The sequence below is a fragment of the Crassostrea angulata genome, chromosome 4 (assembly GCF_025612915.1).
Source record: "Crassostrea angulata isolate pt1a10 chromosome 4, ASM2561291v2, whole genome shotgun sequence".
Classification (NCBI taxonomy): Eukaryota; Metazoa; Mollusca; class Bivalvia; order Ostreida; family Ostreidae; genus Magallana; species Magallana angulata.
Genome location: NC_069114.1, coordinates 4,888,484 through 4,908,970, shown reverse-complemented (window position 1 = coordinate 4,908,970; position 20,487 = coordinate 4,888,484). Strand labels below are relative to the sequence as shown.

Sequence of the window (20,487 nt, the reverse complement as noted above, 5' to 3'; positions counted from 1 at the left end):
AGACAGTAGTTGGGAACTTGCATCACTTCATTAAAGCAGGAATAATTACCATGTCCAACAAGAGAGTTGTATATTTTTGATCTTGTTTATCTTACCAATTCAATGTTGCAGCTAGGAAATACTAGAATTAAGTTAGCTTTATGAGCTTGGTCAAACTACTTTATAAGAAATTTAAAAGTATAAAAACGAAAAGTACTGGAAACTGACAGGATCTGATTCTATAACGTTATTTATTTCAATCAACAACATGTTATCTTTCATGGGAAGCAGTTTCTAAGCTGTATTTGAACAATTGTGTACGTTTTTTCTCTTATACATGAATTTTCGGTTTCTTAGAGCTATAGACGGAAAACCCTATATGACTTTTGTGTAATAATAAAAGATTTAATAAAAAAAAATAGAGTAAAAAATTGTTAATCATATAATATATATTTTTAAAAAAACTTGCCAGTCAAATTGCAGGCTTTTCCTAACGATCTCTATGTATAAAAACACCAATTATTTTGTGCAAGTGGTTGGGTATAGGTCATTACCTTAAACTGTAAAAAAACAACAACAACAAAAAGCAATTCATTTAATTTTTTTATAGAATTTGTTTATGTTAAATTGACTGTTTTATGAAAAAATACAGCAACTTTTTAGTTCTCTTTTAATCTTACCCTGGCGATATGCTATTACGGTTGGAGCTGTTTTTGCTTGTATTTATTTACTATGCGAGTTAATGCTATTTGTACGTTACGATAACTAAATGGCTTCTGCTAGCGATGTTTTCTTTTTATAGTTACCACATGTCATGGTTAGTTTCGGTAATAACCGATATTAATTTAAACTGAGAACTACTGTTAGTATTGGACATTGGCAATTAGTAGAAACCAAAGATATCATTTGATATTTTAAAAATGATATTAAATCATTGTGCATTTTTCAAAGCATTGCATTCTGGAAAACTCCTTAACTTTTTCTTTTGCAGATGTTTCCTGTTGTTTTTTATAGTCTTTTATATATTCGATTTTAATCAATATTTTCCAGTTAAAAATGTTGAAAAATAGGAATGAAAGGCTTGATGATATAGCATGGTATGCAATGCTTTAAGATTTTAACAAAGCCCTCGCTGCATACAGAAGTTTTCCAAAACGTTCGAATTATCACAGTACAAAGGTTTACCACTAATCTGCAATGAAAACACTTGTTCCTTAAGAATGAATCATTTGAAAAGCGAGTTTAAGATATGTTGTATGATATGCTTTGATATACTATAATATAATATTGTATTCAATTGCGAATGAGAATCTAATTATATGCTATGAGATTGTAGGCCATGATATGAGATTCCAATGCTATGGTATGTGATTTAAATACTATACTTTACTATGCTATGCTATGCTATGGTGTATGTTATTCAAGCATATCAATTACCAATACATGAACAATTGTAATATAGTAGTAAATATTTTTATATGACGGATTGTTCAGCTGACCTTAATAAAAATAATAAGAACCTAATTTAATATTTGAAAGAGGAACATCCATTAATCAGGTTTTTTAAAGGTAATGTCTTATATCAGATATCAATTTGTTTATATCTTCGTAAATAATATTTAAAACTCTCCCCCTCTATCTCTTCCTCTCCTTTTCTTTCTCTCCAAGAATTGTGTTTGTTTTTATGGATTTTTTTTTTATTTTAAAGATTTTTTTTAAATTTTTTTCTAGGCACAAGTAATGAATAGAAAAAAAAAACCCAGTTTGAAGCGTCCTTTTTGATATTTACTTACATGTCCTAGCAGTTTTTAAATTTCAAATATTTAGATATTCAATTATAAATCATAATTACATTTTGATTGTTAAGATACTTAAAAAGTGTACGTGTTCAAAAGATACACATATTTATAAATAAAAATTACATGAACTATTCCGTTTGCTAAAAAATATGATTTTATTCTTTGCTTAAAAAACAATTTTATTAAAGATTTAATGTTTGAAAATTAAAAAAAAACATAGACATAGTGGAACTTGATCATCTTGCTTTAATCCTTCGGAGGTTTTGTATGGTTCACCAGGAATATTGAGAAACTTCAGTTTACTCTGTACATCTGGAAATACAAAATTAAGTATTGATGTTTTTTCTGGTCTTTTTTGTTTGTTCTTATTATGATTGTAAATTGTTCATAATGACCTTCATGCTATACCAAAATTTAGCTTAATTTGATGATACTTTCTACTAGTTACAATATAAGAGACTTATTGTCACATGTTTCTAACTAAGTTCACACATTTAAGTCAACACTTATATAAGGCGTCCGGCGCTTGTTGACGTTTTTTGAATGCCTACCATACAGGGAATGTTGATGTTTTTTTCATTTTATTTTCTAGAACAAAAACCGTTATAAATACCTTTTCTATCATAAAGTTTATACATTTTGTTGGTAAATTAAGCACAATATTGAATTATTTTTTTAATTGCTTAAAGGTGGCTTAAAGGTGGCTTAAAAGTAGCTTAACGGTGGCTTAAAGAAGTTTGGACATTAAGGACCTATAAGTTACCCTTAAAGGTCGTTTAAAGGTGGCTTAAAGATAGTCTTTAAGCTGCCTTTCAGCCATCTTTACGCTTTCTTTAAGCCACTTTTAAGCAACACATGTAGCTTTAATGTGGCTTAAAGATCGTCTCTAAGCTACCTTTAAAAACCTTTAACCTATCCTTAAGGAGGACTTAAAGATGGTCATCCATCCTGTAAGACTTATTGTCACATGTATTAAAGTTAACAAATTAAAGTGAACATTTATACAAGGCGTCCGGCGCTTGTTGACGTTTTTTGAATGCCTACCATACAGGGAATGTTACAGAATTCCCATCTCTTGTTAGGATCAGTGGTATAACACCATGGTCCTTTAGCTTCATCCTTGTAGGGGTTTCTACAGTAGTTCCCTTGATCCTTGACAATCCCAAAACTGTGACCATGAGGGGATTGGGAGTCCCAGCGCATGCAGGTGCGACCACTGACTGTTGTGTTAACATGACCGAAATAGTTTGCCCCTCCAGCGGTCGTTAAACATTTATTCGGTGGTGTTACTGAAGTGAATTAAAAATAGATCGTCAACGAATGTGTTAAGTAATACGATGTCCAGATGTTCATGTGCTCTAACAAAACAACTGAATAAATCTGTTTTATTATATGTTTAATAACAATTGAAATAATTAATGTTATTTATAGAAAGAAATTCATTTTCGATCGATAATTTTTATTAAGAGGGAATTTGATAGTTACGCTTTCTAGCACGCATTTGAACAAAGGACAGCATAGAACGACAATATCTTATGATGATTTAACTTAAATTTTGAAACAATTCAATGTTGTAGATTGCCAGAAAAAGGTACTACAAATATGAGTTTTCTTTGAATTGTACATGATGAACATTCATCAGCACGTTAAACTGTAATACGGGTTTGTTTTATTCTATCTGTTCTTGCTCTTCATCTTACTGCATATTACTTTCTTTGCTCAGAAACTCATGTTCATAAGTTGCATGCATATAAATCAATCATACGAGACATTTATATAGACTTGTAAAGCATTTATATGATGAACATTCTTACCACACTTTGGTATATCACAATACTCCCATCTCTTTGCCGGATCTGTTGTGTAGCACCATGGACCGTTCGGTTCCCGGTCCGGGTTCCTGCAATAGTTTTCCTGGTCACCCAGTAAGGCGGTGTAGCGATGATTGTGCGGACTCAAATCTTTCCACCGCTGACAGTTTCGACCGCTGACCGTGACAGCTGTGGTGGACGCATACTCCCAACCAACCAAGGACCGCTTACAGTTGACTAAATGGTAAAACATATGTTATTAAAATTACTAAAACCCCTCAAATATATATATATATAAATATATATATATATATATATATATATATATATATATATATATATATATATATATATATATATATATATATATATATATATATATATATATATGTTCAAATTATATAAAACTTAAAGCCCCTAGCACTTCTAAGAAGCCTTGATCACGAACCTATCAAGCTCATATTCCGTTTATTTTTTCAAATTGCTGTTTCTTACTGATATTTTCGTTTGTAAAGAAAACTGCACAAATTTATATAAGCATAGCCTCGCTTTTATTGGTCTTTTAACCGTTAATAAAGGTAAGCAGATGTGGCATTTATTGTAACGTAATGATAAAGTTTACACCGAGATAAACGTTCTCAGATTCCACTATGTCTATGTTTTCTTTTAAAATATTCAAAAATTAAATCTTTAATTAAATTGTCAATATACTACAGTTTCATGAATGTAAATATACAAAACTTATATAACAATATGTTATCTCTTGCAGAATTTCTATACCATTTTTTACCATAAAAAATAAGATAAGACATTTGTGCTTACAACTTTAAAATGACCCGATTTATCCTTATTAAACCCGATTTTTATCCTTTAAACGATTCTAAAAAGGTTGTTTTGACTGCATATTTACAAAGTAACATTGGGAAAGCAATTAGCGCAAAATATGCCAAATGAAAAAGGAACTTAAGTGGTGACACAGAAATCCATATTTAGGCCTTTACTAAAAAAAGATGTTTCCCAATATTTAGGTAGTCATGTGATGCATGTTATGGTCATTTTCTTAAAGATTTGAATTAATTGTAGATACGTCCTTTCTAGCGTAAACAGTTTTTTTAAAGTTCAGAATATTGTTTAGATTATCACAGTTGTTCAAGATTAAAGTTCTAACATAGCCAGAATATTTGATCTTGAAGATTTTGATTCATGAACTGTTTTTTTTTATGTTTTGATGAAGTGGTTTTGTTATGTTTTGAAGAAGTACAATATGCATTAAATAGATAACATCTACTTTGCTGCTTTCCAAAATAGTAAGGCACAATATATTATCACTCATGTATTAAAACACCAATAGGAATTTAAATCAAAATGTAACGGTAAAACTGTTTTAATCTCAAGACAAATACACTCAAATAGTGTACATTATTAATAATTCATAAATCATATTAGTTAAATATTTACATAAAGCTGTTACTGCATAAGTAACAGAGAAGTCCAAAGAGTAATGTGTGCGACAAAAGTGAAGTTTGAACAAAAAGAATAAATCGACAAAATGGAAAATAAAACAAATAGAATAAAACAAGCATTCTGAGAGTATTGCATAAGCAATACACGTCCCTCTCGGTTAGTATTATTTCATGAGAGCTTCGAAGCATACATCTATTTCAAAACTATTATAAACGAGATGTTATACTTTAATCAGAGATAAAAGAACAGAGGAAATTCAAACAATATAGCTGATATAGAAATTAAATAAAAAAATATTTTATCTCCTGTAATTTCGCAAAGTTCATTAAGTACATGCATTTGCTGGTAAAAATTTGTACAAACGATGCACTGTTATGCACTATATTATTTCCAACCGTCTTCTGTACCCCGAATCAACAGACCAACCCGAAAACTAACCCGATTGTAATAACACAAAACACCTGCCAATTAAATTTACAACACAATGTTTGACACTAATTTGTTTGCTAGAAATGATAAAACGAATGGTCCAAGTAACGCACGATATTACTACTGACTACATACTGGCCTCGTTTATACAATACACACCGAACCCGATAACGAACCAGAACATTAACAATTGGAATATAAACAATATATTTCTCGAAAATATGACAACCAGACGATCTGTAGTTTGACATTTTGAATCTGTTCAGCAAGGTTCATATTATTCCTCAAACGCATACAGAAAAACTTTTGTGGAAATGGGACAGACAGGTGGACAGACAGACAGACGGACGGACGGATGGACATAGAGACTGACGGACGCAGTGGAAAGCTATACTCCCCTCCGATGACACCGGTAGGGGACTAATAAACTTGCGTTTGAAAGGCTTCTTTAATTCATGTTTAAGTGAGTATAGGGGTGTGTATATATTTAGGTAATTAGGTACCTTCATTTTCACATCTTGTTCCAGTATATGCCGACGGACATGTGCATGTGAATGACTTTCCATTTTCCTTGCAGGCCCCTCCATTTAAACAGGGATTCAATCGGCAAGATACTGCATATGGAAAAATAAATATTTTAAACTGGTGAATACCTTTGTTATTTCGAAAATGTCGTGCATCATATAAACAGTGTTAAAAACCCAAAATTGAATATTCAATCGCTTAATTCATTCTTTACATGATGGGGTTTTTAGATTTCTTTAGTCAGTTTGATTTAATTATGGACAGTACTAAAGGAACTCACAAAAAACACGTAAGAGATAAAAAATGCACATTTATGCAAATTGACATAGTAATGCAGTTAAGTATATAGAGTTCACCCTTAAAATGTATAACATCGTTAACCTATTACATTATGATGATCAAACAATAAAATGAATTTTGTTTCGCTCAAACGCTACATTACATACGATGTGTTTAATTTTGCATTCCAGTAAAACAGAGGATAGAAATACCATTTCGTTCAATTGCGTTGAATCTTAGTCGGAATCCTCTCTTCCGGAGATTGTATCCAACGTACATACTGTTAAATGTGAGGGTCATGAAGTTTGGACTGTCCTTGGAGCCGGTCCACTGGTTACCATTCATATCCCCACAACGTCTAAAAAATAACAAGATCAAAAATTCATTTTCAGAATAAACGTTTATTTCAAGAGGGTTGATGATATTGTACTAATCTGTAAATAATAAAATTTTTACCCGCCAGTAGTTAGAGTCCTGTTCTATCATAGTGAAAAAGGTACTGTGAAATATCTACATTTGATGCAATTTTTTATTCAAAAATTAACCATCAAATACAATCAGGTAGTGCAGATGTTTAGCATGGTGACTGGGGCACTTTATATTGGGAAATCCGCAAAATAAAAATAACAATTTGGAATTTCTTACATTACATGTAAGACACATTTTAAGAATGGATTAAACCCAAACTACTTTCAAATGAAGGTCAAGGAAATTAAGTCAATTTATTAAGCATAGTCAACTTGGTTTAGATTATGTAGTTTTTTTGCACTCAAAATTAATGATGTTTCATGTAGGTATATTCTATATCTAAATTAGTCATTGATTTAAAATATCAGTTTTTAAAGAAGCCCACCGAACAAATAAACTGTCAAAGCCATTATATTTAACTGACTAAAATAGTCAGTCATTATTTCAGAAATGTTTAAACCAACCAAAGCCGAGCTAGAGATTGATGTGTTGCATAGCATCTGCAATATATAGCAAAGAGGTCAAAACTAAATTATGCCTTACATAATTCCTGTTTGCCCAGGAAGATTGTACTGTATCTCTAACCAACTGTAACATCTGTTAAAGAAGTTTGCGGGAAGGTGGAGATCTTCAACCGTCATACGTATGAACCATCCGTCGGGGGCCTGTAATTTTAAATTAAACGTGTTATTCTTCATTTTTCCCGACAGAAAATTGCAGTGTTTTTTTTTTATGTAAATGACTTTTCATTGGATATTCAGAAAAGATGAAACAGTTGCCTTCTCAAGTCTATAAAATTATGTTTTAAAAACGTTTATCTGTTTCTCATGCCTAGTTCATAATAAAGTGTGTTGAATGCATTCAAACTCATGAAATACAACACAATTCGAATATAACAAACACGGTTATATCGAATTTACGGCTTTAACGAACTCTTATTCATGTCCCGGCAAAGTTCTTATATAAATTTATAGAAAATTGCCGCATATAACGAACACGGCTACACCGAATTTACGGCTATAACTTAGTATTTTTTAGACCCCCGTTGATAAAATTTTAACTTATTTTATCAATTATATAACGAATATTTTCCAGTACAAATTGTATTGAAGATACATGTGATTTTCAGATGTATATATAAAATACTCATTTTAAAATATTGTACAGAATTCTTTTTAAAAATTGAAGTAAAACGGTTATATTGACATTTTTTGTAAATGACGGTATAATGATTTTAAACCATACATGATAGTTTGAAGCATTGTTACATGTAGCTGATTATTTTATAACGAATTCGGTAAAAGATTTATTACGAAATCACTATAAGCATATTACGAAATTCGGCAATAGCGAAGTTTTTCTATGGTCCCTCAACATTCGCTATATAAACGAGTTTTGCTGTATATGGTGACATTTGGAATTAAATAGCAATACGTTTTCCATTATATTCAAGAAGACAATTACACCAAAACAGATAACTCTTTTTCGTCATTGAATTGCATTTTTTAAAAACAGAACCGAACAAAAAGCACATGTATATTGATACAAATCCGAGATATGTTGAACTAACAATAAGAAAGAAATTAAATATATCTATATTGTCATATATGTACAATAGGCCTTCTGGCATTTTATCGCCTTATGCCAGCGTTTATAAAATACTAGGCAGAAATGGCTGCTAAAACTATGTGCTCTAGCCTTTTTTGTAGACGTGAATGTTTGAAGGCGTATGCCTATAACATTCAAAAGAATCATAAAATACCCAACTTGTGTACATATCTATATACCTAAATATGATCATATCATCATATCATCATAATAATAATATAATAATATTATAATAGTATAAGAAAAGCAAACAAGATTCCGGAACGCGTGCTTGTCTAAATGTACACGGTTACAATAAAATCCACGATTTGAATGGTAACTACTTGGGATTATATCAATTTTACCGAATACTTTTAACCTCAATGCATAATTACACAAACTATTTCATAAAATTATATGAACAATACGTTTAAGCTTGTTTAAGCGGTAAGCGTTTCAATATAGATAACTGTAAATAAAATAATCAAATGACGAACTTTTTTAGATTCCGCATTTTGATTAACCATATTAGATATGTTTATTTAAATAGTGAAGTAAACAATTAAAAAACTATTATTTTATGATATGTGTTGAGACAATATTTCACATAACGACTGATATATATTTTTAAAGCTATACACGCTATAATTTGTGTCAATTTTGAAAAACTGGGAAAGTGTATGTCTTTGTTATATATAAAATTTATTTTTTGTGAAACAAAGATATTAAATTTAAAAATTTTTTCTGGACAGGATTATACTTTTTTCACTTAAGCATAAATTTTTCCTATGTACAAGTACGAACAAAAACATAATGAAACAAGAGGCCCAATAGGACACATCACTCATCTGAGCAGCACTGGCTTTATATGGGCGTTCAAAGGATTTTGTGCCGTGTGGCCCTTTGGTAGATTAACAAAAATGAATATCAGAATGTTCACTTATTTTTGCATATACTTAATCTTTGACATATTTACCTTTATGGAATACCATTTTTACCGAAAATAAGATCATATGCAATATTAATAACTTAATGTTCAGTTGGTGTTCACGGTTAACTTCCAGTTCCCCAGTTTATAGCCCCCCCCCAGCACTTTATAAAACAATTAAAATACATGAGAGCATAAAGGTACATTTTCTCCCTCCACTACTTACTAGTTATTGTATTTTAAAAAATCCTATATGTGAAAGAAAAAAAGTGTACCTCAATACACCAGAATGAATGCGCTCAATCCCTCAAATTAAAAATATTGAAACATTTAATTGGCTCTCTCCATTATAGACGATTGTCATTTACCAGGCATGAATTCATTTCGTATGACGTTTCATATCCTTGCTCACTTGATTTAAGAATAAACATAACTGAAAAATGTTGTCACATATGTTAAAGAGCTACAATTCAAATTATTGTATGGTCAGTCATGTCCCTCTCTTATACCAAGGCCCATCCATTATTTTCATCTTTATTAGAAAAACAACAAATGTGTACAAACAAAGATGATTTTCTGTTGCAATAATGTTTTAAGAATGCTTTTATCCTTATAATAATAATGTGTCAGGACTATGGAAACCGTTTAAAAGGCGTCGTTTTTATTTACTTGTGTTCGAAAAACTATCAAACATGTAGATTTTATGCAATTCATTGCTGAAGAAGGGGCGCCAGCAAGTAGTGACAGCATATCATCCTTTTAGCAAGACATTTCTATTGATCAGCCAACATTTCAGCATCAATCAACCTTACCCCAGGGATCATGATTTGAAAAAAAATTGAATCTACACTACCTGAAGATGCTTCCGCACAAGTTACAGCTTTTCTGGCTAACTGGTTTTTTGAGAAGAATATTTTAATGATTTTTCTCTATACATGTGTATCTAAAATTTGATCCCCCATTGGGGCCCCACCGTACCCCCGAGGATCATGATTTGGACAAAAAAAAATTAAATCTACACTACTTGAGGATGCTTCCACACCAGTTACAGCTTTTCTGGCCAATTGATTTTTGAGAAGAATATTTTCCTAAACTATTTCTCTTTATATTTCACCTCAGGTGAGCTAACAATTATTTATGTTTCTGTTACATGTACACACACTTAGTATTTCCATCAGCAAAATTTATCTCCATTTAGACTGAACAGACTAGAGAAAGTACTGACAACTAGCTATAGCCTATAACACAATGCAGTAATCAACTATTAAGCAAAGACTAAACCGTATTACCATTAGAATTTGTATTTTAGTTTTTAAAGTACCGTACCTCTTAATATATCTTTTTTTCCGCAAGTAACAGTCAACTGTCTTATTTACCGATGTCTATATTTGATTGATACGTAAACATTACGAAATACAGGCAATAGTTCCCCTGAGTTACAAACCGTAATTCATGAAAAAGAAACGAAAATCAAAATAAGCTCAAACCACCGTCAAAGGTGAAAATGTCAACACATTGGAATATTTATTCTCCATTTACTTCACAAAATCGGCATTAATGTATCTTGCATGTTTCAATCCACAAGAACCAAATTCATTTTTGTCAGATTGACCCATTTTTCATACGTTGAAAATGGCCGCTTCAAAGAGGTTTTTGAGATATGGAATACTAAACCCGAAGTTATAAACTGATCGAAGCCTACCCCTTCAAATTATTTTGTTCGTAATAACTAAAATACGGGAAAAGATTGGCCCTTAATTTTTGCAATTTATATTTTCCTTTCCATAAGGGTTTTTTTTATCTTAAGTTGCGTTGAATTTGACTCAGTAGTTCTTTTAAAGAAGATTTTTTAAAATGCACCCCCCTTTTTCTACAGTGTCGAGGTTTTCTCCACTTTGAATAAAGATCGGTTTATTATTTTTGCAGTTTATATTTGCCTTACCATAAGGATGCTTTGTGCAAAAGTTGGTTGAAATAAGCCAAGCGGTTTTAGAGAAGAAGTTCAAAATGTTAAAAGTTTACAGACGGACAGAGGAAAAGACGGACGGACAGACGGACGGCGGACAAAATGCGATCAGAATAGCTCACTTGAGCTGCTCAGGTGAGCTAAAAAAAACAACAAAAATCATCCCCCCCCAAAAAAAAAAACAACACCAAACAAACAAACAGAAGAGTGTGAACAGAATGACGGAGACTAATATACCAAGAGCCATTTTTGTGATCGGCCTCGGCCGATCACTGTTGTGTCCATATGAGGCATCCGGAAAGTGCTTCCACGTGCGCACACATTCCGCTTACATAAGTATTTCTTTTAAAAACTTTGGTTTACTATTTATATAACATTTTACTCAGTTTTATTTCAATTCATTTACCTTAAGAGATGCAAACATACATTAAATACAGTTCAACCTGTTAATTCAAGAATGGATATTTTGTCTCACGCGTTAGAATTTCGATCGAAAGATTCATTCAGTAATGCAGTTGACCTCGATGAACTGACCTCAATCATAAAAAGATGCTCCATGAACTGACCTCGATCTATTAATGTTGCAGAATAGTAGCTAGGAAGACCGCTTGATTTATAAACAGGGTTACGTTATATAATGCGACCTCAATAGCAAGTTATGATGGCATACAATATTTTTTTCAGTCGCATTCAATTATTTTAATATAACTCTTTCTTTCTATACGTGTTAATGCTCTTTGAGGAGCCCTACTCAGTATTCTGAAGAAGAAGATGCATTAACATTTAATAATTACGTTAAAAATATAGAACTAGACAAGGGGTTTACGAACGGCTTTCTCCAAATTTCAAAATTAAATTTGTTGACGGTTTATAATGATGAAATTATATTGTACCGATTCAAAATATTCTATATTTTGTAAAAAATACAGTACATTTTTAATTATTTCACATCAATCTGATCATGTTTATTGCTTCTAGCTATCAATATATCATTATTGCCGATCATGCCTTTAAAAGGAATACTTGTTTTAAATTTGAATAAGTGCTTTCCTATTCAAACTGGCAAAATGAAGGGCATCGTGGATGACAAACTTATTACACTCAAAATACATGTATATATTTCTAAATAACAACTGTTAACCATATACAAAGTCAAGACGGATATATAATTAGGCAAACAATAACGGTCACCTGGTTTCCAGTTTACATGCGCAATGAAGTAAGTTTCGCTCTTCCTCCATAAAAAATCATATCTTTATACGGAGATAGAATTCACTGTTGTTGGTTTTTTTTTAAGAATAAAGGTAACATTTATAAATAAGAAAATACATGCTTTTTCACAGTCGTTCAAATTTGGAGAAAATTATAGCGGGTATTAATAGCTTTAGGAATGACGTATTTAGTTGCTTTACCAAAGGTTGATCAAACCTTTACATGTGCGCCAAAACGACACATATTCGGAATGGAATAGGAAACCAAACACCCCGATACTATAAAGTATGATGAATTATTTGTTATACGAATAATGCATTCTGGTCAATTACCGGTTCATTAACGTTTCAATTCATTTCCAAAGATTTGATCAAACCTTTACGCCCCAACGACAGATTTTCCCAAATGGATAGGAAGCTGGATACCCCGGTGATATCACAAAGACATCTTTACCAGGAGGGACGTCTACCATTCCACCACAATCTGTAAAAGGGAAGGAGAAAGAATTTTCATTGTGATAATCAGTCTTAACAGAATATTTACATTCAGTGTATATGTCCCCTTATGTTTGCATTGGACATCTGCGACGTTTAATTTCCTCTGAATTCATGAGCCAATATAAAGGTAATTACGCGTTTTAAGTGTACTGATCATTGTAAGATGAAATGAAACGTTCAATCTTACATATTTGAATTGAATTTGAATTTGATATGTACTTATGAAAATTGATCAAAAAATCATATCTTATCGTATTAAAAACAATTTCTCCTTAGCAAGTTTCTAACACTTTATTTTAAGTCGCAGAAACGAAGTAACTCACTGTTAATACGACTGTTCGATGTATGTTTATATCCCTGACTAAGAGCGTATATAAAAATTTTAAGCGACGATGCAGGAAAACTTCATTTAATGAATATAAATATAAACATTAAACGTTATTTTTTGATGTCGTTGGTCCTTTAACACACCAAGGCGGTACAGACAAATAATACTATCGCGCGGTCTTCAATTTGTGTACACCGCTTTGGTGTGTTATAGAACCGACGACATACAAATAAAAATAAATAAAAAATAAAAAAAAAAATAAAAAAAAAAATTGAATCTTAAAACTACGTTTTGATTTCTGCATCTTTTTTCTTTATCCTTGAATACAGAACTATGTGAGCTAAACACTATTAAATCGATATATTTGCATACAGCAAAAGCGTAGACATGATAAAAAAAAATTATCCATTTGTTTCAGTTAGACGTAAAGATAAAAATAACATTTATCTAAATAAACGCATTATTAATTTTGAATTTGTTGCTCACTTAAACGTTTGTAAAGCATGTTTCCAAGTTCTAATCCATATCAGGCAAAACTCACAAAAAGCCGGTACCATGGGTTGTATAGAAAAAAAAGCATATCAGTTTAATATAACGATAATTCCTATCATTTTGACCTACCGTTGTCAGTAATCACAGTTTCACATGTTTTCCCTGTGTATCCCATGGGACAGTAACACACACAGTCATGGTTGATGAAGCCCCCGTTGATACACTCTGGAGGGTCCTTACAGTGTGCTGTTGAAATCAATGTACTCACATCTAGTTTTTGCGTTATAAGTAAATATTCCCTCAAATGAGAGTTTTATTATTAATCTTCAAAAGTTAATAATCTTCAAAACTTTATTCTAAACTAACTTGATTGCTCAAATTCATGCTGGGTGTATTCCTGCAAACTATTGTGCAATGAAAAGATATATCTTCGTAAAAAATAAAGGGAGCTATTTTAGCATCAGTTGTCAACGCAACAGAGAAGTTAAATTTTCTATAAGATTTCTCTTGACTCTAAAGTGTTTAAAGTTCTTGAAAATATATATTACACAACAAACAGGTGTATGCACTAATTTAACGAAATAACTTCGACATAACGTATTTTGATAAAGGAAATATTGAAACTAATGGAGAATGAGACATTTTTTTTCATTTTTTTTTTGAAGAGTATAAAAATTAAAGCAGCCGCTGCATATTGTTATAATTTATTAGGTTTGTTACTGACTGACTACACAAATATATTGGTTTGATTAATCTCATAGATGGCGAGGAGAAGCCTTTCAAATACTCTTGAAAAATCTTGGCTTCATTCATGTTTACTTACAATGTTTTGTTGATTTTCAATTTTAAAGATTTCGTCCCTTTACTCTGCTGACATTTGAGCAAATTTCGATACTGCCATTTTGTTCTACTCCAGACACAACAATGTGACGTCTATATTCAAGAGGCAACTAATCCAATAGGCGAAACGTCGGCCAAAGACGACCATATTGCCTATGTATTATTTTCATCGAACTAACATAGAGATATATGAAGCAATCGCGTGCTATGTTTAAACCAACAAAACTGTGACTTTTCAGTTCAGGGAAAAACAAAACGTCATTGTTACGAAAGCCCATTGAGCTCATTTTCGTAGGTAAAAAAAATATTTTTTTCGCGAATAAACGCGAAACTTTCGCGATATTACGCGTAACTTTCGCGAATAAACGCGAAACTTTCGCGATATAACGCGAAACTTTCGCGATATAACGCGAAACTTTCGCGATATAACGCGAAACTTTCGCGAATAAATGCGAATCTTTCGCGATATAGCGCGAAACTTTCGCGAATAAACGCGTAACTTTCGCGAAAAAACGCGTAACTTTCGCGAATAAACGCGAAACTTTCGCGATATAACGCGAAACTTTCGCGAATAAATGCGAATCTTTCGCGATATAGCGCGAAACTTTCGCGAATAAACGCGTAACTTTCGCGAAAAAACGCGTAACTTTCGCGAATAAACGCGAAACTTTCGCGATATAAGGCGAAACTTTCGCGAATAAACGCGTTAGTTTCGCGAATAAACGCGTAATTTCGCAATTTAACGCGATACTATTATATAATTATTTTTATTTCATACAGAACCCATATGAAGAAAAACGATGGAGAATAAACACATTTTAAGTTTTATATAATAAAATACTTATTATTCATATTATTCTTATAATATCCGTGTTACGTTGATTTATGCTGTGAATAGAAAATATTCAAGCTTTTGTTCAAATCTAGATGACGTAAATTCGTCCTCCAAATTAATCACATATGTCATTTGAAAATTAATACTAAGATTTTAAAGGTTTCCGTCGGTTGAATTTATATCAATATTATAATTAAAAGATCATCAATGAATGCCTGTTCGAACACAGGGTCGGCGAACAACTGAAAATCGTAATATGATGCTCTAATTTAGTATCTACTTTGGACATATAACTTATAAAAATGTTATAAAGTTTAATCAGATTTATTAATACCTTTATGCAAAAAAGATAATTTTGCCTTAATAAATCAACCTAACACAGATATTAGAATAATTATGAATAACTAGAGCAAAGCTCGTAGCAAAGCAACGAGTGGGTCTTCCGTTAATGTCGGAAGTAAAGCTGGAAGTTCCTGTAAGAAGCAGAGCTCTTTTACCAATTACAACAGTAACTTAAATAAAAAAGATGAAAAAATCGAATTTTTCTTGGTACGACTTAACAAAATCCGAATGATTTTAAGTACGAATTCAAAAAAACCTTTTTGATTTCAAGAACGACTTAAGAAAAAAAATCCGAATGTGCTCAAATACGAGTTAGCAATTGTTTTTGGTACGCGTTAATTTTGCTTTGAACATTACGCTATTTTTTAAACCAAGGACGCGGAATCAAAATTTCCGAAAAAATCAATTTTTAAATCACGATATCCCTGTAATGCATCGTCCGATTTTCAAACGAATTTCAGATTTAAATTCACAATGGCAAGTTCTATAAGATTGTAATATTGTCTTATTTTGTTAAAAAAAAATTTACAAAAAATTGGAACTACTTCCGGTTTTGAGCAAAATGAATAAAATTTTAAACCCACCAGTACACCATAGAATTGATACATCTATCATCAGTAAAAATTTCGAAGCGATATCTTTAAAGTTTATAACGAAATCCTCCGGACAAAATCACTTTTTTAAAATTAAAAATGGCCGTTAAATTTGAACGGAAGTGACGTAAATGCTGAAACTTTAATATCTTTGAGGCATGATAACTTTAGAACAGCTCTGAACATTTCATGGAAATTGGATGAAAACTTTTTGAGATATAAAGCCGAGAATGAGTCAGAAAAAAACTAAAATATAAAATAATAATAAAAAGAAACCGAAGAAAAACAAGAGGGTCTTCCGTTGGAAACGGAACCCAGATAGCATGACTACGTTGGGCCAACGTTGGCCCTTAGTTGTTCATTACGTTGTACCAACGTTGGCAGACTACGTTGGGCCAACGTAATTTTGCTCATCGGCCCTACGTTCGACCAACATGTTGGGCCTACGTTGGTCCAACATGTTGGACCAACGTAGGGCCGATGAGCAAAATTACATTGGCCCAACGTAGCCTGCCAACATTGGTCCAACTTAATGAACAACTGAGGGTCAACGTTGGCCCAACGTAAAGATTACGAGGAAAATAACATTGGCCCAACGTCCTCTGTCAACGTTGGTCCATCCTAGTAAACAGGTGAGGGCTAACGTAGTGACAACGATCAAACTTTCAATGGCTAAACGTAGCATGTCGGCACTTATTCAATGTAATCCCAATTTAAATTCAACACTCTTGTTCAATTAATTCCTGTTTGCTGTTTGGCTATTAAGACGCAGGAGTTCAAATATTCTATGCAACGAAAACATAGTATACAGATTTTATTTTTTCTTAGTAAAAATTTACAATACATTTAAACACTTTTTTAGAATTAAAAAGAATCGCTAGCATATTTCTTTGTCTATGTAAATTCCTTAGTAACAATCGAACTGTAGGGTCTGATCACTGTCCGGGTCACTGGCTTCAGCATGTTCAGTGGCTTGGGTTACCTCCTTGCTTTTTTTTCTTTCTTCCCTTTTTTCCCTTCACCTTCACGGTCTTTGAAAAACGGAACCCGTCCTTCCCTATCTCTACATCTGTTGCAGAGGCACACAGTCTGGTTTTTTTCTTACTGCGGCTGAAAATGTAAATTTTAGTTGTTATTTTTATTGTGCAATATGAATTAACGTTATCTGTTATACTGTAAAGGAATGTATAATATGATTATGAATGCTTCTATATTTTTTTAATTTAACTCATTGACAATTCAAACATTATATAATATAAAGAAACATTGCACAAGCATTCGATTTCTTGAAAGAAAACTATTACTTGCATAAGTTAATATAATAAATTATCATGTACTTACTTTTTGTAGCATATATATCCCCAATCTTCTTATGTATAATTCGTAGAGTAGAAAAAACACTATTTACTATAGGTGTACACGCACAACGGTTGCAATATATTCAAAATAAAACGTGGCAGTTTTGACCATCCTGGTTATATCAGATGACCGATCTCCAAGGAAACTGGCCAGTCCCATGCTGTGAGTAGCACTGACCTAGATACTTGGGCAGTAAAGGAGCTCCGTCTGCCTCTTAATTTCGACACTTTAAGATTCGTTATGCAATAGGCGCTCCAGCTACACGTGTACATACAGCTCATCAGATTTATATAAACAATAAACATCCCTCAACAGAGCAACAATGGCCAACATCTATGACTCAACAGTTTTAAATAATTAAGCCCAATACAATTTACAATGCTCCACTAAATTTCTCAAAAAATAAAAAATTCATTGTCGGGTTTAAAATCTAACAACGAACCAACGTTGGGCCAACGTTTGACAGTTTAAAACTTTTTATATTAATAACATATATTAACTATTTTTCAACCCAAATTACTGAGATCGATATGCATACAATTTATCATGATGATGTTATGTATTCCAAAGTAAGAAAAATAGATTAAACTCAACTAGTTATACATACAAACTTTTTAATTAACATGTTCATGTGTTAAAACATAATTAAGACACTATAAATTCCTTATAATTGCAATCAAAATTAACAGAGCAAATCACATTATTTACTCACCTATACCTTAAATTTTTGTGGTTGTATTTATGTTATCTGTTTGTTTCTTTTAACTCTGTCATAATTCGTAGCATGTAAAAATAATGACCCAAAGTTGGCCCAACTGCCCATTTCCAACAATTAAATGAGATTACATGTTTTACCTACGTTGGCCCACCCATGGCCCAACAATGTTACGCCAAAAAACACTTAGTTAGAATTCATGGCATGTTAAGATGTTGGCCCAACGTTCGGCCAACTGCGCATCACCAACAAATATAGATCATATGTTTTACTTTTGTTGGCCCAACGTTGGTTCAACATTGTTACACCAACAAACACTAAGTCGAAATTCATGGCATGTTATTATGTTGGCCCAACGTTGGGCCAACTGCGCATTACCAACAAATATAGATCATATGTTTTATTTATGTTGGCCCAACGTTGGCTCAACATTGTTACACCAACAAACACTTAGTCGAAATTCATGGCATTGTAAGATGTTGGCCCAACGTTGGGCCAACTGTGCATTACCAACAAATAGAGATCACATGTTTTACTTATGTTGGCCCAACGTTGGCCCGACGTTGTCATGCCAACAAAGCAATCAATGTGCTATGAAAGATGTGTAATAATGTTGGCCCAACGTTGGGCCAACAATGTGTGCCCAACGCCAACCATCGACCAACGGTACAACCAATTACCAACGTTGGCCCAACGTAGTCATGCTATCTGGGAAGACCCAAATAAGTATTTTATGGTATAAACTTAAAATGTGTTTGTTTTCGATCGTTTTTCATCATAAGGGTTCTGTATGAAATGACAATTTTTATATAATGGTTTCGCGTTTATTCGAGAAACTAACGCGATATATCGCGAAAGTTTCGCGTTTATTCGCAAAAGTTACGCGTTATATCGCGAAAGTTACGCGTTATATCGCGAAAGTTTCATGTTTATTCGCGAAACTAACGCGTTATATCGCGAAAGTTTCGCGATTATTCGCGAAACTATAGCGTTATATCGCAAAAATTTCGCGTTTCTTCGCGATAAAAATATTTTTTTTACCTACAAAAATGAGCTCAATGGGCTTTCGTACATTGTGGATGCTTGCTCTGCCAACAAAATTTCTTATTTACACAATCTTAAAAATTGCTGGAGTGAATTTCAAAATGTTTTTAGTCTTATCTTTTATAATGAGAAAGTTTTCAAATTAAGATTTACTTTAACTTTTGTAATATCTTTCCAAAAAAAATAAATCAGACAAAATCAACACTAAACTGTATCATTTTATTAAAAACTACTAACTAACCTGCACATTGGTAGTCTACAATTATATCTTTGATGTCATAGAAATCCAGCCCCTGCCCGCCACCCGTTCCTGCTAAAAATTCAAGATCTCTGTCCAAGAACTCCATCGTTTTCTTTCCATTACTGGAGAAGTCCTACACAAAAGAAATAAGCTAAAAAATGTTCTACCAAAAAAAAATGAATTTTAAGTTTACGTAAAATGCTTAAGATATATTAATTTTACATTTTTAGGTCAACTGAGTAAACTCAGGTGACCTATTGCTATCTTTTTTTGTCCGTCGTCGTGCGTTGTGCGTCGTTCGTCGTGCGTCGTGCGTTAACAATTTTACATTTTTAACTTCTTCTTAAAAGCTACAAGACCAATTGTTTCCACTTTTGGTGGGACACATCTCTATTATAAGAGGAATGTAAATTTTAAAATTTGTTGCTCTACCACCCCCAGAGCTCCACACATGGGGCCAAATATGCAAAAAAAAAAAAAAGCCAAAGTTTCAAAACTATTTTTTCTCTATTCCCACACATGTGAGGAAAAAACTGATTGCATGGTTATGATGTCCATGAATTGTGAAATTCATAGCCACTGGGTCAGGGGTTAAGGCTCTAGGGTGGGGCCAATATGGCTATATCGCTAAAAAGTATTAAATCTTAGAGAATCTTCTTCTCTACTCCCATATATATATGTTAAAAACTAAATGCATAATTATGATGTCCCTGAAGTCACCTACCAAAAGTGTGAAATTCATAGCCACTGGATC

At 32.4% G+C, this 20,487-nt stretch overlaps 1 protein-coding gene across 2 annotated transcripts in view; it reads right to left on the bottom strand.

Annotated features, from left to right (window-relative positions):
* Nucleotides 1-1,927: 1,927 nt before the first annotated feature.
* LOC128181882 (uncharacterized) overlaps nt 1,928-20,487 on the bottom strand; it is a 101,212-nt gene continuing 82,652 nt past the window's right edge. The window contains exons 22-30 of one of the 2 annotated variants that reach the window (XM_052850443.1): nt 19,734-19,866; nt 13,894-14,010; nt 12,824-12,930; nt 7,298-7,419; nt 6,499-6,644; nt 5,986-6,096; nt 3,593-3,826; nt 2,823-3,067; nt 1,928-2,090 (exon numbers count right to left, since the gene is read on the bottom strand). In XM_052850443.1, coding sequence (XP_052706403.1) covers nt 2,073-2,090; nt 2,823-3,067; nt 3,593-3,826; nt 5,986-6,096; nt 6,499-6,644; nt 7,298-7,419; nt 12,824-12,930; nt 13,894-14,010; nt 19,734-19,866 — 1,233 coding nt within the window. In that variant the 3' untranslated portion in view covers nt 1,928-2,072. Of the gene's footprint in view, nt 2,091-2,777; nt 3,068-3,592; nt 3,827-5,985; nt 6,097-6,498; nt 6,645-7,297; nt 7,420-12,823; nt 12,931-13,893; nt 14,011-19,733; nt 19,867-20,487 lie in introns of those variants that run through there. The other variant, XM_052850442.1, reaches the window with a different exon arrangement.